This window comes from Ylistrum balloti, unplaced genomic scaffold (genome assembly GCF_031769215.1).
Source record: "Ylistrum balloti isolate Yb309-2 unplaced genomic scaffold, AGI_CSIRO_Ybal_v1 Utg370342, whole genome shotgun sequence".
Taxonomy (NCBI): domain Eukaryota; kingdom Metazoa; phylum Mollusca; class Bivalvia; order Pectinida; family Pectinidae; genus Ylistrum; species Ylistrum balloti.
In genome coordinates, this window is record NW_026782246.1 from 202,248 (window position 1) to 219,078 (window position 16,831).

The window sequence follows — 16,831 nt, forward strand, 5'->3', positions numbered from 1 at the left end:
GATGAGATAAATCATGAAATATAGAGTATGAATACATCAATGTGACATCTGTGAAGGATATTGTTGCATGCCACGACAAGTAGTATGTGTAAAAATATGTCCGTTTTTTAATGTCTGGTGTGTTTTTATACTGTGTTGGAGAACAATTCATTCATTTTTTACAGCAGCATGGAGGAGACGGGCGAGATCGTCGTGAGTATGGCCGAGCTGGACCGATTTGTTGTCAGCTGTATGATGGCTAGCGGGGCAACCGAGGAGAGCGCACGGGTTATGTCTGACCTGCTCGTTACCGCGGATTACCGTGGACACTACACTCATGGACTATGTCGTACAGGTAACTTTCAAGATATCCTATACATTAAACAACGAATTAACGTTATATATACATCAAACAGCTCCGTAAATCATTACGCAAAATATCGATTAAAATACAGTAAAGTGATATTTTGAGGATAAATGAGTTCTTGAAAATGACGTAACGCTGTTTCAAACCTATTGATGTAAGCGTTACATATTGTATCTCATTTTCACCTAACATATTAAAAATGGAATAGAGCTCGGAAATTTGCAATCTTACGTGATATGTAGTAAATTGAACTTATCAGAGACGATGTTTTAGACTTACATTTACCTTATAGCATTATAATTCTCAGTTGTAGTTGTCTTGGAAAGGTTGGATATGTGTAATTCCCGCTAAAATGCGAAATGCAAATATAAGTCAATTAAATACATTAGAAGATATGAGGAAAATATGTGGTCATTTCTAGTGAGCAGATGGTCAATGTCCGTCTAAGAGTATCCAAATGCTCGTCAATTTGCATGTACAAATCTGCTATCTTATTTTACTTCATAAATCAAGTTAGATATCGGAGGTGTGAATTTCATTATAATGCCTTCTGGAGGTAGCGATAATAATAACAGGTACTGATATTTATAGATGCGTACACGGCAGACGTAAAGAATGGAGTTACCTGTGGAGGAGGAAAGGAGCCGACTATTATCAAAGAAACCGTGGCAACAGCACTTATCGATGGCAACAATTTATTGGGTATTTTAGTTATCATATTAGTAATTATTGATTTAGTAATTATCGATTTACTTATTTAGTAAAAAAAATAAAAAGAGACAAATCATACTTACTGTTACCTTTAGTTTCACAAGAATTTCTTCATGTTTTTTTTTTTCACATTTAAAGCAGATGATCATTTAAATATGAAATTTATTAAGATAGTATTAACAATAATAGAAATGATGATTTCATTTTTATATGTATCTGGGCGACAGATAAATATAACATCGACGCATATTCAAAGCATGTTATAGAAGGGTTGTTTGTCTTCAGGACCGGTAGTAGGAAAATATGCAATGGACGTGGCTATCCAGAAGGCTAAAACGGCCGGTGTTGGCATCGTCACTGTCAGAGGTAAGGATAGTGACATAGGCAACATATTCAAAATCATCAGAGGATAATTAAGCTTAAATTTCAAATCATATACAGGTTATCAATAACCATTATATCATCATACTGTAGATGGTAACTTCTTTCAGGAAGGTATCTTAGGGCATGTTACTGAAAGAAATGTTTCTCCGCCGAACATCAAAAAAATAGATAAATGAAACTTTAAAACAGAATTCAATTTTTAAAATGTTGATACAGATAATAGAGGGAACAAATCTGCAAAGGTGACGTCTTTTATAACGGGTCAATTGAAGAAGGAAATATAACTTGAGATTTTTTTAAGTAGGGTAGAAATTGATAACGAATCTCACACACCAGACGTGAGCAATGAATGTTTAAACTAAAATAATGCATCTATTTTCTTAACATTAAACAACCTTTTGTTAATGATCGAACGTTTTGCATCTCATTTTCTCACGAGGTAATATCTATTCATTTGCCAACAGGTTCCAACCATTTTGGGATAGCTGGCTGGTATAGTCTCCGAGCAACAGAGCAAGGCCTTTTGGTTAGTAGATTGGACTCTTTATTTCTTTAAATGTATCAACTGCTTATGGTTTTGTTGAACTTTGAGTTCATCATTTCTCTTTCTTTCAATAACCTGTCAATATAAAGAGCATACATGGTTCTATTTAATCTAATCTTCAATAGTTGTATACACAGATTTCCGCACAAGATACACTGTTAAGAAATATACTTATTAATAAGTAGTTTTGATTGATAGCTGGTACGGATATTGCATGGTTAATGTGCAATTAATCTCCTCGAACGTGACTTGTTGAACGAAATCTTAAATCCAGTACTGGAAGTTTGAGTATTTGGTTTTAAAGACACAAAATGATCGCATGTTTTGTACAGTATTTCCTTGTAAGCCATATTTGTGTTTCAGGGTATATCAATGACGAATTCCAGCAAAGTAATGATACCTACACGGGCAAAATCAGTAAGACTTTTCTTTACAATAATGTATACTGTTTATCGATAAACAGTAAAAAAATAACTACATTTTAGGAACTGACTATATGTTCTTCCTTTTAAGTGCGACATATTTTATTCATTTCCTATATCACTTACATGATATCAAAATAATATTGATAAAAAATGGTCGAAAATGTAAATAAATATATAAACATTATTTATACTGTATCATGCAGAGGTCTCTTGGCACGAATCCCATCAGCATGGCAGCCCCTGGTAAGGATAGAGACACCTTCGCACTGGACATGGCTTGCACCACTGTAGCATGGGGAAAGGTAACCTACTAAATGTCACAACATGAATATGAGTCTCATTCAAAAAATTTCAATAATAGGTCTTTATCATATTAGGTTTTGGTACATGGTCTTCCGAAAAGTCTGTAGTTTACCTCGTTATTATTGAACAGATTGCTTCCATTCATGGTCGGAAAACCTAACTAACCTTGGCGTCTAATTTCAATTGTTTATTTGTTCTTTAGGTAATAGCACTATATCACTCCGTGTCCTCCTCTCTCCGGTCTGATTTTGTCATTAGTTCTTTGTTATTTATTGTGTTTTATGACCGAATAGCTTGAAATGAAGGCGATGAAAGGTGAGGAGCTGCCGAGCGGATGGGGTTTAGATAAAGATGGAAAGGTAAGGAGAATGATTGATTGCTGTAAACCTAAGTTTTTTTCAGCAACAATAGGAACAATAAAACTGTAATTTGCATAGGATTCCTTTTTTGTTTTTCACTTTCGCTTTAATAAAATTTGTTGAGATCATAAGCGCCCTGGTTTAATATTGTTGTGCTATATTGGTGCGACAGATTTATTGAAAGAAGGAAAGCAACACTGACACATTTACTGTATCTGTTCAAACAAATTGTACAAGATTTCAGAAGGAAAAAATAAATGCAGCGACAAACCAAATTATAACAGATGCGTTTTCAGAATCAAGTAAACGACAGCAGTTGATGATGTCACTGGTTTGCTGCCTGGTGAGAGTCGTGTGTGCCATTTCCGGATAGCGTTACTTCCATGATGTTTTAAAACTTCCGTTTCGTGATTTAGAGTGTATTCAGAAATAGAGAGGATATTCAATTATTTGTTTTCAACCTCAGATCATTTTATCAGAGGGCTATCGGTGTAGATATATAACAGTAAATTAGCATTAGTAATAAATTGTCACTTTGTTTACCGTTGTCAAGGACACGTGTGATATGTCAGCTGTGGGAGGATTGCAGCCATTAGGAGGTCCTGAAGAGAGCAGTAAGTTAGCTAAGGTCGGAAATACACCACGTGTAGATAATTATCATGTGATGGATATGATCATACATTAATTATATATTTAAACATTTATGTATAGGTGTGTGGCGTTTGTAGGTATTGTAACGTAACTCTTATTCTGAATTTGCATTAAAAGGTGTTACTCATTGGGTGTGTACACTTTTAGGGATTGTTTGTGTAGACACTGCTGGTAGTCGTAACCTGTATGCCATGTTTAATTCATAAACATGTTCTTGACATCTTTTTTTTAATAATTAGACATGTGAAAGTTACTTAATTACTGAAAAGTGTTATTCACTTGTGTATCATTTGTACCTAGATACATATTATTGTTTTTTCCGTTAGTTACCGGCTGTTTACGAGAGTATAGATTGTCAAACACATTTAAAGGAGCCAAGTGAAGTCCTTTCCCTACTTTATAAGGCAGTCTTCTATGCTTTTGGTGACCGACAGTCACTGTCTAAGTAATTAATGATATATATGAAATGTTTAGAGGCATTTCAATCTTGACAGACGAAAAGTCCTACAGATAAATTGAATATTTCGCTGATAAGATAACATTTCAAAATCAAAGTAATCTTTGATATTTTTCCTTATTTCATACCGGAAGAAATTTGTTTTTACATAGATCTAAAAAACCTATCATCATTTACAGGGATTCGAATAATAAGCCAATTTAAAAACATGTAAGTTTAATGAAAACAACTTGTCAGAATTAGTATTTCATAACCATTATCATACAGTCACTGAAATACTGTAATGGGCTAATTTTATGTTTGCTTGAACGCATAATTTGTATGCGACACAAATATACTATAAACTGTTACTTATTGAATCAATGTTGTTTTGTTAAACATGAATAATTTTAGAGATTGCTGATGCTGGTGGTCCTCGAGATATGAGGCCAAGATTTAAATGACGTGCTTCGTCGCCGAAGCAAAGGACTTTTCTATTCCGGAAAACTTGGGCTTATCTTCTTTGTTTTGTTTCAGGATTTTCATATCTTGCCCTAGTTTAATTAAGGTTGAGTTGGATTTCGATTATGTTGACATGTTGTTATTTTATTGTTTTTATGTTAAGGTGGTTACAAAGGTTACGGCCTGGCGATGATGATAGAAGTTCTCACCAGTGTGTTGTCAGGGGCAGAGATGAGTGCGTTTGTTAGGAAATGGAAAAGATATGATAGACCGGCAAACCTTGTAAGTTCAGAATGATGTTTTAACAAAACAATAATGGCTTTAACCATTTCATTTAAGTCATTATTTGGAAATGTCCTTGTTAAATGATCACTGGCTAGTTGGTGGTTGGTTACAGGATTTTACGTCTCCACAACTCTCTAGGATGATTATGCAGCCATTTTCATAGTTTTTTTACCACAAAATAACCTAAGGATTCTCACTCGCAGGTTTCGTTTCGTTTAAGATAAAAACACAGTGTTACTTTTGTATTCGTTTATCTTAACCTTATATATCAATCCTATTTTAGGGTCAATGTTTCCTAGCCATAGATCCTGCAGCATTTGCAGACGGTTTCACGGAAAGAATGCAGAGCCTAATGGACCACAATCGGAATCTCGAACCGGTAAACATTTTACTTGTTAATGAAAGTATTTAATTAAATGATTAATATATTTACAATTATTTACAATATGTCTAAAATGTCCATGACATTAGTGAATCAAACCCATTCGATTTTATCTTCGACGTAAAAAAAAAACTCTAAGAAAATACCAGCATGTACAAGGATAATAAGAACAGGCGTTCCGGAAGAGTAAGCATCTTCTGCTTTATCGACGACACATGTAAACGACATGTAAACCTTGGTCAATCCAAGTTAATGATGTCACGTTCTCAAATGAGAATAAGGTTTACAACAACGGCAACAAGCGAACTAACGAGCATCAAAAACGTCCAAATTCATGTCATACAAATAAACAGAATAGTTCTGTTCAATGAAATCACTATGTAAAAACAATTCAAAAGAGCCATCGTTGTTCAATTCATATATAACTAAGTTGGTCATTGTATTAGACATTGTAATCTATATCAAGAAGTAAGAATATTTTTTATTTTGTTTTTATCTAAGAGGTAGAAAGGAAGATAATACGACAATTTCAATATAATTTCAAACAGAAAGGAATTTTTGTAGTGTTTTTTTCACGAATGGTTATCAGGTATTCACATCGTAAATGTGATGTTAATTTTTAGATGGAACCTGAACGGAATGTTTTGGTGGCGGGAGATCCAGAGCGACAACACATGGCACTGTGTGATGAGTTAAAGGGCATTCCGTACCACCCGAACCAGATGAAATTTTTGGTATTTAAATCTTTAAAATATTTAAACGTTGAAAGCCATTAATGAATATATTCAATTATATTTACATGTGATCAATATCCTCGGCTGCTATCATATATACTTGTATACTGCCAATCCTATTGTATGAAATCACATTATCAAATTGAAACACATGTTGGTATTTAGTTTAACTCAAATCACATTAACAAATAGAGACCAGACATTACCTACGTTATTAAACGTGATGTGAACAGTATGACAGTGATATAATGTTTCTTTTTCTCTTTGTACAGGATGAAATCGCAAAACGTCTAGGCGTGGAACCTTTAAAACACTGAATGTAGAACATCTGATAGCATGGACACAATGCCTATCATATCCACCTTCGTAGTGTTCAAAATTCATGTTTGAATAGATGTTCTTTATGTTTAATCAATATTGTGGGTACTAGTTATTATGCATTTATATGTTGTACATGTGTATGGGTGATTTCTTTTTTCAAGTGTTTCTCTTTGTGGAATGTTTATGAATACATATTTAACTACTTTGTGTGTTTCTTGTTTATTAACTATATAATAAATGATATATATCAGATCACTAAAGTATAATTGCCAAAAATGTGTAATGTTTCCTTGATAAATAATAAAACGTGTTGGACTTGAGATTGTGAAAGTAAATACATCAGCTGCTGATCAAATAGAGCACGAAAATTTTTTTGGCATTTCAGCGATAGTTTGCAATGTTGAAAAGAACGACTTTGAATTGTTTTGTATGTGATAGGAGTTGTTTTTCCTCGGTCTCTGTCCCCTTCTCTGTTTTCATTGTCAATGGAAAATAAAGACAAAAGATAATTGTTATAAGGATGGGGCTAATTTTGAATGACCATCATAATAATTTCATTTGGAAATAATCTATACCATTGTGTATAAGACATAGGAAGTATTAAATGCGCATTTGTATACCGAATAGCCTTGTAGTCCTCATGAAACAGTGGTTATTTCCCCTAACCGCCTGGTCTTATTCTCCTTGAACGTTTTCTTGGGTTCCCTTGTAGATCTATCTTTTATTTATATTTTGCTTTAGTTTTATAGAATTTGAGTTTGAATTAAGTTCCATTTGACAAGTAGATATTATCTTTGTTGTTCTTTGTTTGTGCATAATGTCAATATTAGATATTCGGAATTTCATTTGTAATTTTTCATGAGCCATGTAAACGATACTTGGTGAAACTTTACCACTAATACCACGCTGAGGACTGCTCACTAGTGGCCTTAAAAGCTGGAAGGTCTGAATAGCAAATATCTATGGTTTTGTTAGTGAAGCATTTGATTACAATACAAAAACAATTCCCCCTTTTTTTTCTTCTTCTTAAATTTTTGGAGTTCCTGGGGTGGGGATGAGGGTGGGGAAACTAGGCTAAGTTTGTGTGAATTTCAACAGCTATACATTTTACATGGAGTAGCGTGTGATGTAATACATGTAGGTCGGTTCAGTAAATGTTATCTCTAGTGATGACACCGCCTGTACTCTGACGTGTCGGGTAATCATTTAGTTTACAAAGTGACCTGTTGCATATCTACTGAGGCACGATGGCGGCCGCCGCTTCAGGTGAAATCGTCGTATCCAGAGAAGAAATACATGGATTTGTGATACGATGTTTGACGACTGCTGGTGCTGAGGAAACATATGCGAAGACATTTGCGGACTGTTTGATAACTGCTGATTACAGAGGACACTACAGTCATGGTGTAAACAGACTAGGTAAGAATATTTATCAAACTGCGATAATTCAATATCGTATGTGGGTCAAACCGACCTCTTGCATTGTTAGCTGGAAGATAATACGCTCTAGCTTTTATAAACTTATTTTATCTATCTTTCTGGCATGGTGCAATGTGTGCTTGATGCAGGCCATCAAATCAATTCCATATGTTTTTTTTTACAATAATCTATCGATATTCCAATATTATTTAACAAATACAGATTTGCACATTTTTATGTTATTACATTAGAATACTTGTCTGTATTTTGAAAGATCTAGTGAACCTATGCTAGTGGAATTTGCATATTTCCGATAACAAATGTCTGCTCCGATATAATTTTATAAAATATTCTCATTGCCCGCGAAATACGCAAAAATAGTTGGTTTTCGGTATCCAATAATGTTTTTATAAACAGTAACTGTGTTGTGAACATTTGCTACTTGATACAAAACGGAACTGTGGTTGATTTCCAGTTCCTTCAACTTCAACTCTCAAGCCAAATTAAGCATGCATTTCAAAATGTCATATCGTCATGAAAAGATTTTCAGTGTAACTTTTGCTTTGACAAATGAGAGAACCACAAAATGTTTCTTAAATGGATTATTTCTTAGACTACTTTCATTATCTCGAATGAAAAGTAAACTCGATGCATGTACAACCATATGTCATGTAATAGATATTTTAGAGTATGCCAAGTGACTTATAGCCATAACCTGCTGGGGCATGACTGTTGTACTTCTTTCAGGCACAGTATCACTATAGGTTTTTATATATAGAATAAAAAACACAGATAGTCTGAAATCTTGAAAAATTACAAACCTTTGATCAATGACGAAAATATTATTTTAAGTATCGTTACATAGGTTTAGAATTGTAAAACGCAAAGGTGATCGATTCAAGATATCTTTAGAATATTATCTTTAGTATGTAATCGGATGGCAATAAAATTGAACCTATTTTCCAATATATGCTAAATAATATTTCAAGATGAAAGGATAAACTGTTGTATTTCTTGCTTTGAAAAAGACCATTAAAAGCGTGAACAGTCATCGTCATCGTCATCGTGTGCAGTTTCTTTTTCATTTTTTAACAGAACAAATGATTATCGACATTACCACATTAGGACTGGTGAACTTTCTAATCTAGATTAGATTATTTCGCTCATTTTCCCCTTATCATCTTCAAAGTTTCAAAATTTTGATCCCTAGCAACACTGTCTAGACATAAAAGGACGAAGGAGCCGTTTGATGCATTTCAATTAATTATTTGGCACTACTGTATCTAATACTAAATCTGTACTGAAACATACTGTTCACTCATGTGACATTTGTACATTTCTTAATTGTATCCTTCTTTGTCAGAATTTTACATCGAGGAACTTAAAAGGGGTATACTATGTGGAGGAAAAGGAACAGAACCAACGATTACAAAACAAAACTTAGCTACAGCGCTGGTCAATGGGAACAACTTGTTTGGTACGTGTTGTCGTCATTGGTTCATAATAGAACAAATGCTTTGACTTGTTACAAACATTTCATAGAATTGTGAATCGGTTAAAGACCGAACGGAAAACAGAAAACTCTTCGACAAGTATTTCAAATCATTTGATAAAAATATTTTCATCGTTATGGTAGATAAAATTATGTTCATACTTAGTGAGGTTATTTCAGATAGGGTTATGTCAGAAGAAATCCCAATGTAACAATGGGACCTAAACCAATCTTAAAAGAACGCTCCTCTTACTTCCCCCTGATCTTTATTAAGACTTGTTAATTGTATAATAATATATTCGTTTTCTAACTGGAGAGTTATGAAGTTGATCAATAAACAAGAAATACAAGGTAATTTTGTTATCATTCTATCTCAAGCTTCATAAAAATGGTCAATTATACAGCAATTCAGACATTTTTTCAATAAACACACGGATAGTGTGGTATTATTTTAATATGCAATTTGCCCTGCAGCTAGCGGGAACCAATGACCAATCAACAATTGAAAATGTTTACAACGTACATTTTCATATCTTTGAAATGTGATTTCTTTTTTCCTTTCCGTCGTTGCAGTCATGGTTCCTTAAAATTGGAAGTTTATATAACTAGTAGTTGTAAATGGTGATTTAAAAACGACAAAAATATCCTGATATATAAAAACATTAAGATTCATTTAATACAGTGTGCTTAAAACAACTTTGGAAATTTATCAATTAATTGCCTTTCCATTTATTTGAAAGACCTTATTTCAACTTTCAGTAATCATTCTGTCTTTGTCAAAGTGAGGTGCTTAGGTGCCTGTCCGTGTATCAGAGGACAATACATGTAAAGCTGCCCTATAATTGTTTTCCTTTTTTTGAAACCAAAAAAGAAAAAAAAACGTGACAAAAGTAACGTGACAAATGTAGTAGGATCCCATATTAATCCTTTATGTTTCTAAGGACCTGTTGTCGGGAAATTTTGCATGGAGCTAGCGATAAAGAAAGCAAAGGAAGTCGGTATCGGAATGGTCACAGCACGAGGTAAGCTTGTATTCTTTGTAAGTGTTCAATTAAAGTATATGTTGTCCATATAGCTGGGCTGCAATAGCTCAGTCGGTAGAGTTTAGGACTTTGCAACATCACCTGAAGAGCCGAGTTTTTTATGTTTAATTTCCACTTGTAACGGAGTGATTTTCTCAGGAATTCTGAGACCACAGACCTTCTGTTAAATTACCATCACGTTAGCTACACAAGTAAGGTAGCTACAGTCAGCATATGTATGCATACTGAATTGATTAAATGATAAATGATTAACGTAGCTATTCTACATTGTTTTCAATTTCCCTCGTACAAACTCCTGTAGTCAAATTTAGTGTAAAATGCAATACCAACGAATAAAAAATAACGGTTTACAGCAATGCAGGTTTTCCTTTTATCTTTCTTTTACTGTTGCTACATTATGTATCCATTTTTATTCTTCCACAGGTTCAAACCATTTTGGAATAGCAGGATGGTACAGCCTAATGGCGTGCGAACAAGGTCTATTGGTAAGAAGATGTTTGTTGATATTGTCAAAAACATTGAGTGATATAACAAATATATTAAAATGGGCGTTTATGAATAACCGCTATCTAAAACTGTTTATTGATTCATTCTTCCTAGGCATATTGGTCGATTTTTACAATATATCTTCAAGCATGTATTTATGTATCCGTCTGTTACATTCAGGTCAACTATATAACATGGGAAGTAATGCTATCATAAGATTATTTCACCACATTAATCCACCTGTTATCCGGTCGCGGTTGCCAAGTGGTTAAGGCCTCTGACCGTTGTCTTTATCACTAACTACTGGGTTTCGGGTTTGAGTCCCACATGGGGGCATTTGCCAGGTATTGGCCGCAGGTCGGTGGTTTTCTCAGGGTACTCCGACTCTCCTCAACCACCCAAATCTAGGACGTTAAGCAACAATAAACTTGTCTAAACTGTTATCCAGTGATCCAGTAAATTAGCTCGTATAGTATAGCTTTTGGCGATTTTCAATGGCATCGCCGGTAAGAAAATTTATAGTGATATAAAAAAGTGGAAAATTGCGCAACATGATGGCTGCCTCCATTTGATTATATCCTTCACAGTTTAACTTCAAAACCTGTTATAGTGAAACTTTGATAAGGTACGTTATAAAAAGTTTATTTGAACTGTTTCAAAACAAACATTAGGAAAATAGTCTCGAATGTTGTTTTTTTTTTCTCACCTTAGCTCGCAAAATTAAATCTTCTATGATACTGTTCTTAAATTTACATGTAAGAGAATGAAAATTTATTTACAATCTTTTTTGGCAAAACAAAAAAGATACTAGCACAGAGACTATTTTAAATATGTAAGGAAGTTATAAAGACTTATCTATGTTCGTGTTGCAGGGCATGGCGTTTACGAATGCATCCGGTGCTATTATACCAACACGGTCCAAAGTGGTCTGTATTAACCTCATATTGTCTTTATTATCTGGAATACAGCATTAGAAGGTCATTGCCTTTTTAGTCATTTTTCTATAATTTCAAGCTTCTCTCTGTCTTCAACACATCGACATGTCATTGTTTTCTTCTTTATATGTAAGATTCATTGTTTTTAACGTAAGCTTTCCGACGTTCCAGCGTTTACATTTGACATTCCATTAATGGTATTTTTATGATTGAAATACAAAAAGAGAAACCGACGCGCTTTCAATAATCACATTTGTTGAACTTCAGAGAACATTAGGAACAAATCCGGTGTGTATGGCAGCTCCAGGGAAAAATGGTGACAGCTTCGTTTTAGATATGGCGACTTCCAATGTAGCCTGGGGGAAGGTTAGTATTTTTTTCAAAACTTGCCTTTTTAAAAAATATAAAGTAATAGACTATACAAGAGCAGATTCATTTGTGAATAAAACCGTTTCATCAAAGGAGATAGAATTAAGACAAATGATTATTATTCTGCAGTCAGCTGTAATTTTGCATGAGATGTTATAAGATCAATCAACAGACGTTTTATATGCATTCTTTCTTGCCACCAAAGAATTTTTTCTGTGGATTATTTCAAAATAGAAGCTGAATAAAATATGTATGTTTCAGGTTGAGCTACAAGTACGGAAAGGTCAGCCATTATCTCCTGGATGGGTTCTGGATAAGGATGGAAAGGTTTGTCATGTCAACAACACTTTCTATTGTGTAGAGCCTTATTGTTGCATGAAAATATAAGATATGAGATTAGTAGAGAATTTTTTCACAGAGGTCGACATGTTGCTTACCTAGTGATGCTTTTATTTTCATCAAAAAATTCCACAAAATGTAAGCGCTGATTCGAATTCCATACTGCAACTTATAAATCATCCGACAGAAGATATTAAGAGTTGCCCCTTTTTACTCAAAATAAGTATTTTTGAGAAGCAACCTTTATTGCCATTTGTATTCAACACAAAGCATGTGGATATTAAATCACTTATTGTACAATGTTTGATTAAAGTAAGTATACCACATAACTATTGATATAGTATATATATACACTTACCTATAACCTTACCTTTTGAGGATGTCATTTGTGTTTACAGCGTGCTTACGTAATATGAGATCCATTGTTTTGGTATTTGAGGTCTTTATATGTGTCCAAATTGTACAATTTAATCCATTTATCTTCACAGAATTAGGTTAATTTTGTCTTTTGTTTTCTCCAGCCTACCGTTGAAATGAATAATGTAGGCGGTTTATTGCCCTTAGGAGGCATGGAAGAAACAAGTATGTGAATAAAAAATAAATAATCACAATACCTTTGTTCTTTATCAGTCAAGAGTACTTCAAGTGTTGTACTTTCGATATGTTGGTCCTTTTAATAACCATTTGCAATGATGATGCCAATGTAAGTTTATACCGATTTTAATTGTGTCGTTATCATAATTTATGAAATATTCAAGAGTGTTGGTGTTGTTGCTGCTGTTTGTTGTTGTTGTTGTTTAATATCTTTATTCATCAATAATGGATTTACTTGCTATAATACAGTCGATAAGACATCGTTAAAGTGGACCGTTATGGCAAAATATCACAGTAATTATTATCAAAAGGTTTCAATACCTTTCCATTTGATAAGTTTTATTTGTAATTTTTCACATAGGTGGTTACAAGGGTTACGGTTTATCTATGATGGTTGAGGTACTTTGCAGCGTCCTTGCTGGATCACCTTTCGGGCCATTTATAAGAATGTGGAGGACTTACGACAAGCCTTCAGATATGGTAAAATTGTAATGATATTTTTGTCACATATTAGGAGCATATATTTGACGTGTACATGTCATAAACGACATATTGTAAACATCACCATTAAATATCTGTAAGCCAATGTTTTTCAATTCCTTTTTTAATACAGGACCTTTAAAACATTATTACTGATAATTATATGTCATATCATATAGAATTATTAGGATGTCATGGCATGTAAACTATCCATGCAAAAGACATGCAAATTATTAACTTTATTAGGGTAAACGTGCAATTGTTATGAAAATCAAATTCTTCATATTTAGTTATTCGAAATAAGAAACAAAATGGAATGTATTTAAGAATATCAGTATTATTTACGATAAAGATAAAATCCAACTTTTATTCGCAGGCACACTGTTTTATCGCTGTTGATCCAAACTCCTTTGAAGACGGATTTTCGGACCGACTACAGGATCTCATAGACCATTGTCGCAACCTAGAAACGGTTGGTATTGTAGCATTTACTTTTCTCTTTCGACAAATTCGAATAACAATCTTTTCATCAGTGAAGACAAGACAGTGAATTGACACACCTAGTATTTGCTAAAGCAACAGTATAAGGGCATTGCAATATGCAAATACATGCAAAACTAATTTAAAAGGATCAATAAATTAGCTAATAAATCGAATTCATATGAATACAAAAACAAAATAGAGGAGGGAAATCAAAATAAAAAAATAAATAAAAAAATAAATAAAAACAATCAAACAAACAGAAAAACAAAAACAAAAGAATATAAGTTTACTAATATAGTCGATTAGTCGGTTATACTAATACATGGTAAAGATATGATGTGAATGTGCATTTTCATGTTGTAATACATTATTTAAGATATATGCTGGCTACGTGTATGTGGCATTACACAATGTTCTCATTGAAAATTTGTTCAGGCCGACGATGCACCTGGAAGCGTTATGATCGCTGGCGATCCCGAGCGGAAACACATGAAGTTGTGTGATAGTTTAGGAGGAATACCATATCATCTTAACCAAATTAAAAACATGGTATGTTTAACCAAATTATATGCATGGAATTTATTTAGAATGCATAGATAGCAAATGAACTAAGTCTTCATATACCAAGAACCAGATCTTACCATCATTACAAAATACTGACATGTCAATAAATCTAAATTCACATTCGACGACACATGTGCAAAATATGAGCAAAAGAAATATTTACACAGAGGCCCATGAGATAAGGGAGAGTATAACAAGATCAGATGTTTCGGAAGGTTAAGCGTCCTATTCTTCATCGACGATACCCACCCTGTAAATGTCATGTTCTCAAATGTGCACAATGTTACATATCAGCGACAGAACCATCAAACAAACACCAAATATGTGTAACTTTATATAACAAAAGGAAATGATATTTTCCCAACGAGATCATCGTAAACATCATCAAATTTACTCATACTCTTCATTACCGTGCATTGATCTATTTTTTTATGTGAGTTTATATGAATTTTTGACATAAACAGGATATTGTTAAGAAGCCCTTGAATGTTGAATCTAACACAGAACAGTCATAAAAGCGAACTAAATCAGCATTTTAGAGTACTATTCCGAAAATTGGTCCATTTAGCATTTATCATACACGTGTAGCTAACCCCGAGCCACAGAACGAAAATCGGTATTCATAGAGCCCAAGGACATATGGGAAAAATGATATCGTTTATTTAGACAGGGTGCTTTCACGTGTATGTACAAGTTTAATACAAGACAATAAAAAGTTACAAGTCAACAATTCATAGAACAATGTACATGTAAAGTATATACAATGAAAAGACAAACAGGTACTGCTTTGTATAGCCTACTGGTTGTAAAACATTTAAATGTATTTCTTCTTTAAACATTAACACTGGAAGCCCTTGTGATATATTCACTTAGACTGTTCCATGAAACAGAGCAACTATTGCTAAAATATACTTATATATTTTATTGTATTGCTATTGTAGACAGTTGTCTAGGTTGTCTAAAGCATTGGTTTTCAAACTTTTGTTAACCTCTATACTTTTAAACTAAATTATTTAACCAAATTTAAAATCCCTAGTAGATTTACATTCTGTTTAGCATCCTGTACAAATTGTAACACAAAAAATACATGCGTAATTAACTTTGTAGGATGATCTGGCGGAGAAGCTGAATTTGGAGAAATTAAAACGTACTTCTCCGTGATGTCCGACTGCTCACAAACGTACAGGCCATTGGATTTATTTCATGTTTTATACTTAAGCAAAATAAATACACGTATTTGTTTACACACCATGTCCTCCTAGTTCATGTTATTTTACCTATACCAGTTCACATACGTTTCCTTTCCAAAACTCGATAAAAATGTGTCGCAAGCCATGTAACAGAAAGACGTTTATGATCATCGTGTCTACTCATATTAAACCAATACTTTTATATGCATAGTTTAATTGTGACTAGCATATTTTGGTTTCTCACTCCGACCTGATTTCTATTCTACGTGCAGTTATGTGTATTCCGATTTTAAAAGTATTTAAACATTCCTTCTATAATCATATTTGATAACACGATGCCATGCGAATTAACACCACTAACCTGTAAGCAAGACTGACCGATAGCACGCGACAACTACCCCATGGATTCAGTATACATATGTTAAAATTCATTTCATATAAAGCGGTACAAAAAGTTTACAAAAAAAAACAAAACGAAATGAAATTATGATTTTATTAAAATTGATGTTTGATGATATGGAAAAAAGACACACATTTCAAACTTTTCCACATTTTAAAATATGCTAGCTGACTTATCAACATTAGTTTTGGTCGTTAGATATTTAGGAATTATTGCATAACTCTGTAAGATATCAAAAGAAGATAGCATTTACAGTACAAAATCACACAAGTTTACAGCATCACTTAACATCAATTTATTATTTGATAAAGTGTTATCAACCAATAATTGAAACTGCATCATACAGCTGTTTCAACGGTCTAGGACTCATCAGCAATTATATAGCCTTAATGTTGAAACTAGGAGGCGACTGCAGAAAAGCAAATGTGGTCAAATATAGACAAGCATGTCTTAGTGACTTAATCAGTTTTTTACTTCAAGAATTTTTATTTCATACAGAAACTGGAATCAACAACGGGCATAACCTATATAAGTCATCTACATTAAGTAGTAAGGAGTTTGTATATAGTGTGATATGAGTGGTTATATGGAATACTTTCAGTTTAAGTTCAGTGTTTGATATAAAATATACATATGTATAATTAATATCTTCACATGCTTCATACATAATCGTTTTATGAAAGGTTGGATTGGA

The 16,831-nt window shown here is 33.4% G+C and overlaps 2 protein-coding genes across 2 annotated transcripts in view; both read left to right on the top strand.

The window, feature by feature from the left end:
• Positions 1-6,339, top strand: part of LOC132553636 (uncharacterized) — a 21,687-nt gene extending 15,348 nt beyond the window's left edge. Inside the window, exons 15-26 of the mRNA XM_060217896.1 lie at positions 165-334; positions 938-1,048; positions 1,343-1,423; positions 1,906-1,967; positions 2,349-2,402; positions 2,614-2,712; positions 3,007-3,072; positions 3,626-3,686; positions 4,785-4,903; positions 5,190-5,285; positions 5,912-6,022; positions 6,295-6,339. Of these exons, the coding sequence (XP_060073879.1) occupies positions 165-334; positions 938-1,048; positions 1,343-1,423; positions 1,906-1,967; positions 2,349-2,402; positions 2,614-2,712; positions 3,007-3,072; positions 3,626-3,686; positions 4,785-4,903; positions 5,190-5,285; positions 5,912-6,022; positions 6,295-6,339 (1,075 nt within the window). The remainder of the gene's footprint in view (positions 1-164; positions 335-937; positions 1,049-1,342; positions 1,424-1,905; positions 1,968-2,348; positions 2,403-2,613; positions 2,713-3,006; positions 3,073-3,625; positions 3,687-4,784; positions 4,904-5,189; positions 5,286-5,911; positions 6,023-6,294) is intronic.
• Positions 6,340-7,590: 1,251 nt separating this feature from the next.
• On the top strand, positions 7,591-15,708 carry LOC132553637 (uncharacterized oxidoreductase YjmC-like). Its single transcript, XM_060217897.1, has 12 exons — positions 7,591-7,762; positions 9,126-9,239; positions 10,196-10,276; positions 10,721-10,782; positions 11,656-11,709; positions 11,986-12,084; positions 12,349-12,414; positions 12,948-13,008; positions 13,382-13,500; positions 13,877-13,972; positions 14,419-14,532; positions 15,655-15,708. The coding sequence occupies exons 1-12, from the start codon at positions 7,591-7,593 to the stop codon at positions 15,706-15,708; spliced, it is 1,092 nt and encodes a 363-aa protein (XP_060073880.1).
• The last annotated feature ends 1,123 nt before the right edge of the window (positions 15,709-16,831 follow it).